At 34.6% G+C, this 6,968-nt stretch overlaps 2 protein-coding genes and 1 pseudogene across 2 annotated transcripts in view; 2 read left to right on the forward strand and 1 right to left on the reverse strand.

Annotated features, from left to right (window-relative positions):
- Positions 1-217, reverse strand: part of LOC105623234 — a 14,762-nt pseudogene extending 14,545 nt beyond the window's left edge.
- LOC105623235 (malate dehydrogenase, mitochondrial) lies at positions 216-3,028 on the forward strand. Its single transcript, XM_012204635.1, has 5 exons — positions 216-230; positions 581-796; positions 1,015-1,287; positions 1,968-2,297; positions 2,563-3,028. The coding sequence occupies exons 1-5, from the start codon at positions 216-218 to the stop codon at positions 2,689-2,691; spliced, it is 963 nt and encodes a 320-aa protein (XP_012060025.1). The 3' UTR covers positions 2,692-3,028.
- An 842-nt stretch (positions 3,029-3,870) lies between these two features.
- LOC105623236 overlaps positions 3,871-6,968 on the forward strand; it is a 7,756-nt gene continuing 4,658 nt past the window's right edge. Inside the window, exons 1-4 of the mRNA XM_012204636.1 lie at positions 3,871-5,469; positions 5,724-5,891; positions 6,190-6,351; positions 6,525-6,692. Coding sequence (XP_012060026.1) covers positions 3,871-5,469; positions 5,724-5,891; positions 6,190-6,351; positions 6,525-6,692 — 2,097 coding nt within the window. The remainder of the gene's footprint in view (positions 5,470-5,723; positions 5,892-6,189; positions 6,352-6,524; positions 6,693-6,968) is intronic.

Consider the following 6,968-nt stretch of genomic DNA (forward strand, 5'->3'; position numbering starts at 1 on the left):
TATATATATATATATACACACAAGTTCACATCTTCATATTAATATACGAGTCGCTGGTTATGGTCGCATTTGCTATATCTGTTGGGATCGTTGGTTCATATGACGAATGCAAAAAGAGAATCTTCAATGACCTTTGACGATACGTATGGCGTGATGGAAGAGATCAAGAGATATCGCTTGTTATCTATCATATATCATTACCATATATCAGAACCATGAGTGCCGCAATCGTAATCGGAACAGTTATGCAACTGCAAATTATTCAACTCCAATGCTAACACGTTACATTGGCCCATCACATTTTCGGAACCTGATTGCGAAAAAAGAATAATTCCGAATGCTTTGTTATACCTACATATTTTTTATGATTCCTTTATATGAAAAAATAAGTTATAAAACAAATTAAAATAAACACATTGAAATCACCAGATGAGAATTTTTAAACATTAATTACAAATACAATTATTTTAAAGATTTAACAGAGTATACTTTCTTAATTAAACTCCTTTCTTGAATTGAGTCCTAGGCAAATTGTTTTTTTCAAAATGTTAAAATTCTAACTGTTTTATTCTTTTCGCAGCGCGATGTAAAAGTCAGTGTCATGGGAGCAAGCGGTGGCATTGGCCAGCCACTGTCTTTGCTTCTCAAACAGTCCCCTCTTGTTACGGAATTATCGTTATATGATATTGTGAACACACCTGGTGTCGCTGCCGATCTCTCACATATGAATACTCCTGCAAAAGTTAAAGCCTATAATGGTCCGGAGCAGCTCAAAGATTCTCTTAAAGGTTCTCAGGTATGTGTCATCATTATGATACAAAAAGATTATATTAGTATTTGATAAATACATTAGTATCTACTATTGTGTTTATAACACAAATATTTAATAATTACAAATATTTAATAATTACATTTACAAATGGTTACTTATACCTTTTATTTAACTTTTTAGATTGAGATTAATCGATCTCGTTTTAAATTTTCACGATTTATTTATTCATGGATTGCTTTTAGGTTGTTATTATACCTGCAGGAGTTCCACGCAAACCAGGCATGACACGTGATGATCTGTTTAATACGAATGCCTCCATCGTCCGAGATCTTGCCGCTGCGATGGCTGAAGTTGCACCAAAGGCTTTGGTAGCAATCATCTCAAATCCAGTCAACAGCACAGTACCAATTGCGAGTGAAGTGCTACAAAAGGCGGGCGTTTATGATCCTAATCGCGTATTCGGAGTGACTACTTTGGATATTGTCAGAGCAAACACCTTCATCGCGGAATCTAAGGTATTCAATATAGCAATATACATACATAAAATAATCTTTAACTTATACATAAGTAAATACTTTTAACTTATGTTCCTAACACAAACAAAATTATCTCGGCATTAAAAATATGTACGTTACGAAAGTCACTATAGCAATCTTAATAAATTAAGACTTCACCTGTTTTGATCAACATATCTCGATTATCTTTTTTTTTTTCACCTATTTCTAAAGTACAAACATTCAGTTTCAGATTGTTCTATATGTAAGAGATTAAATATGATAATGTACATATGTATAATACGAGAAAGAAGATTTCTAAAATTTAACAATGCGTTTGCGGATAAAGCCATATTCGATCAGAGATCTTGATGCCTAATATTTTTGTGTAAATTTTTACACTTTCCACTTTAAATTGTACCTCGATCAAGTATAACCCTTTTTATTCATATCATATTTGTGTTGAACATTTTTTGATCTATTTTCAATATTGTTTATAAGATTTATTTTTTGTTTTTAACATAATTATCTCATATATAAATGTAATTAAAGACGTCGAATGCAACAGTATTAATTTTCGTTCATATTGAATTGGAATGATATAAATGCGTCGCTTATTTTCTATTCTTTCGTTCATAATATAAAAAAAATTTAAAAAAAAGGTTGAGATACCGATAATACTGAAATGATTGTTTTTTTAGGGCCTTGATCCACAAAAAGTCAACGTCCCAGTCATTGGCGGACATAGTGGCATCACTATTATCCCGTTGATCTCGCAGTGCACACCATCGATTTCCTTTCCGGATAATCAGCTGAAAGCTCTTACCGAGAGAATTCAAGAGGCTGGTACCGAGGTCGTTAAAGCTAAGGCAGGAACTGGATCCGCGACTTTGTCCATGGCTTTTGCTGGCGCACGATTTGGTCTTTCATTAATAAGAGCGTTGAATGGGGAAACGGGTATCATCGAGTGCTCATACGTCAAATCGAATGTCACTGACGCCAAATACTTTTCTACGCCGATACTTCTGGGCGTAAGTAAAGACATCGAAATAATTTCAAATAAAACATTATCTTCTCTTCATATGCATGATTTGTTTTTTAATCAATATAAAAATGTATTTTTTATTATGTTGTCTGTTCTTAGAATAATATGACATACAATTCAATTTTGAAAAAATATTCGAAAATTTTTTAGGAAGATTATTCCAAATAAAAATGTATAAAAGATGTTTTACTTTATTACATCATTATAAAAAAAAATGAAAATTTTCATTTGGAATTTATTTGAAATTTTAGAAAAATGGAATTGAGAAGAATTTGGGATTAGGTAAACTAAGCAGCTTTGAGCAAAAATTGCTGGACGCCGCCATCCCGGAGCTTAAGAAAAATATTCAGAAGGGAGAAGACTTTGTAAATAAAAAGTGAGATCTCTGTCGGGCCTAGTTGGATAGAGCGTGCTCTGTCGAATTGTGTGTAATGAGAATTGCTGGCCTTCTTTGCCCGCCTTGTAATTATGATAGATTAACACAACAATCGAAATTTTTTATCGTGAAAAGCACAAAAGTCGTGAATGTATCTTCCATTTTTCTTGACTTGCAGATATGTATGTTAAAAATATAGAATTGTGGACAGATTATCGAATATTAAGATCATAGTATAAGTGAAATATTATTAGTATAGAAACTGTAGAGAAAAATTATATCTGTAATAGGAATTTATGTAAAATAAGGAATAAAAAATTGGACTTTTCAAAATTGGTATATCTGCTCGAGCAACTTTTTCTTATGTACGATGTAAGAAAAGTTTGAATAAACGCTCTTTCGACTAAATGTAAGAAAGTTTCTTCTTATATCACAGATTTTATGTATTTAATATGTGATATTACTATACTCTAGTTCTGTTCATGATTGATGTGTTTCAAGATTGGAAAAGATTTCGGCGTGCAAATTTACAAAATTTGATATGTATATAAATTCACATAAAAATATTTAAGATCCGCACTAAGATTCGCTAGGCTGAGTATAGGGTTTCTCTTATTTAATTAGTTTTATATTTGTTCTCTGTCATGAATTAAATTTAAGTTCAAATTTTCTTCGAATGAAAGTTCAACTTGCCTGTATATTATGACTTTGATAATCAGATGTCATAAATTTATTTATACTTTAAAATCGATTTTAAATGATAGACTATACAAGAAGATAAACTTAAATATGACGAAATTATAATCGGTTTAATTTTCATTTTTTTCAAATTGTAAGTATTAGAAAAAGAAGATATTAAAGTTAATCTGTATTGATAGAAACGATCAGTAATCGATAGATTTATATATTATTTATGCGCATAACGGGAAGCTACGTATCATCATATGTAAATAACCGAACCACAATAATACACAAGTAGACAACCTTGAAATGGACAGTAACGAACTCTCAAGCGTGGATACAATAATTCTCCCGCAATTCGTACCCGCAATTCGTATGAAAGTGCTTTAAAGTCTGATTAAATCGTGCAACTATAATAAAGAGTGCAAATAGATAGGTATTTAATTCATCGCGAGACGATCTTGTATGTAATACACAGTGATTATCTGGACATACATATTTCATGACGAGACGCAAGCACAAACGAACGCGGAAGAAGGCTAAGTTTCTGAAGGTGCAAGAGTCTTCTCAGAAAAACATTCGGCCGAGATTCTTTGATCAGAGAAATGAAGACAAAGAAACGAGCGACACTTCGCATCCACATCATCAATATTCTCCGGAATCGGTGCTATTCGAATCGCCTCACGTGGATCCGCTCTGCGATAATAAGCTCAGTCCGGAGATCGTTTCCAAACAATCTAGGACAAAATTGGAGGACTTGAAAAATGATTCAAAAATCGAAATCGTTGCGCAGATGATAGAGCAATCGAGTCCGATCTCGTCCAGGTATTGTAAGTCGAAGCTTCGGATTTACGATACCAAGTGTACAAATGATTATTCTAATAATTATTTAGAAAACTGTGAACGCGAGCAGGATACTATTAAATCGATCGCCAGCGAGCCGTTTGATTTCACGGAGAATTCATTCTGTTTATCATCCTTGAACAATAAGATAAATAAAAATAGAATGGCTAATATAACACATGATGAAAGATCCTCGAATACCGTCGATAAAGAAACTTATCGAAATATTTTGAGGTCAACGAAATTTCACTCCGATTTGGAATCGCGTGACGACATATGCGTTTTCGCAAATGTCCCAGAACCTGCGAATTTCGATGAAAAACGATTTCCCAGTTCGAATCAACGAGAGAATCACTATAATATATTTGAAACAATGGACGATTGTTATTTATTAGACAAGACGTTTTCGATGAACGATAATTTCATGCGTGAGATAAATAGCTATCTGGACGAGCAGTCGTCGACGATAATTGGCAATAAATTGGAGACGGATCGCGTCTCGGAAGCCCCACATTTTGAGATTTTATGCGAGACCGACGAGCTCGGAGTATCAGTCCGTAAATCCGTCAATAAATCTGACGATGGATTGCGAAATAATTCGGGCAAAAATAAGAGGAGAACATCGAGTGACTGTAAAAAATTCGATGTCGCGCTCGAAAAGATCAGCGAACGTTTGACAGCGAATTGGCGTGAATTCCGGAAGATCTTTGCATATCTGCGGCAAGTAAATGGCGGGAAGACTCGCGGCGACGCCGATGAAAGCAGCGAGTTCTTGTTACGCAAGTATAAGAAGTTCCCCCACATCTCCGTCTCGACATTGTCCCTGCCGAGTCTACCCTCCGTCTTTTGCACATCTTCGACTTCGCCGAGGAAACTGAACCATCAGCATGAATCGAATGAATGCGAAAGATCGAAGCGAGAAGCCGAGAAAAATGATATTCCGCCGACGCCGGAGTCCACGACACCTCGCGTGATCGGATTGATGAAACACTATCGCCGAACGACCTTAACATTCGGGGATGAGGATAAAGCCGACGAAGGAGAGGCGGCTAGGCATTGGCAACCGGCAACCGGCGCGTCGGATATCACGGAGACGGATCCGCTTTCGGAAATGAAGAAGAAGAATGAGGAGCATTCGCTTCCGTTAGATCTACCCTTATTCTATAAAATATCTCATCAAGACAGCCGCTTCCCGGAATCAACAACCGCTTCCAAACTATCTGACTATGATTGTCGTCGTAACGACTCTTTGCAAAAAGTACACGTCGTTTATTAAAATAAAATAGTATATAAAGTGTAAATAAAGTATTTCTCACTTATGATGTCGTAATTCAATATAGCATTGAGGGAAAAATATAAATCTTTTATGTGGAGAATTTTATCAAATTGTGCTATATATATGTTATTTTCATTTGTTCAGTTCCCGATTGAAGTTGCTGCCTGTCAGATGTGCACTTTATTAATTTATCCTAATAATTCAAAATTTCTTTCTCTGTATTTTCAAATAATTAGACAGAATATCACTGGAATGGCTCTCGTAATCACCAGGCACCCCAAACAACAGTTCGAGACACTCCCACCAACGTATTTCAACGAAGAAACATTACCCGTATGATAATCACATGGGTGATCACTATCAGCATTTGGCTGATAAAAAAATTGCTGCATCTCGTAAATGTCGTAAGTTTCTTATTAATTAATTTATTTAAAATGAATATTCTTGTTTCCTCTTTGCAGCTATATTGAATTACAATCGAATTTTTCAATAATTCTTAACATATTGAAATGAAACAAATTCTTTGATATACTTTGGTATTCTTAGCACTTGGAAAAATTTTTTAATCGTAGAAACAATTTTATAAATAACTTTAATTACACATATATGTCTGTACGTAAATATTTTTTTATTACTTATATATAAATATCTTACTTATAACATCTGTCTATTTTAGATAAAATTGATCAATTTTTTTTACAGGGTTACAAAAAACTGCAACAGAAATTGATCGTTCCGCCTTTATGGAGGATTTCTTCTTCGACAAAGAAATTTGATCATCTGGTGGAAACAATGCATTCCGAAAAGGAAATGCTGCATGTAATGTCGGAAAGGATGATGCGACTTTCGGAAGATTTCAATCAGGTAAGATTATTTTCAAATTCATTATTTGATTCTACACCGTGAGATTAAATTTAAAATGTTTAAATTATATTCTTATTTCTTTACGAATTTTTGAAAAAATGTATGATAAATATTTTGTATACTACAAAATCTATATATTTTGATATTACGTATATCTTTTTGATCCATCGTAGATGCGAACGAACACCGAAATCACTCTTAACGCTCTGACAATCAATATGAACATCTTTCGTGAAACTAGTAAAAAAATGATGGAAGATAATACTGCATTGCTTTTGGAGCTAAAGAAATTACGTGAAATTATTACGCTAGAGGAAGTTCGATTGAAATCTTCGCAACAGGTCTCCTTACCTTTTTCTCGATCATCTCCATCTTTTTCTTCACATTCATCTTTTCCTTCTTCTTCTTCTTCTTCTCTTCCTCCTCCTCCTCCTCTGCCACCGCCACTACCGTTGATACCTTCCTTAGAATTTCTTCCACCTCCTCCATCATCACCACCACCACCACCACCACAATCATCACCACCACAATCACCACCATCACCACCATCACCACCACCATCACCACCATCACCACCACCATCACCACCACCACCACCACCACCACCACCACCATTA

This window comes from Atta cephalotes (assembly GCF_000143395.1).
Source record: "Atta cephalotes unplaced genomic scaffold scaffold00054, whole genome shotgun sequence".
Lineage (NCBI taxonomy): Eukaryota > Metazoa > Arthropoda > Insecta > Hymenoptera > Formicidae > Atta > Atta cephalotes.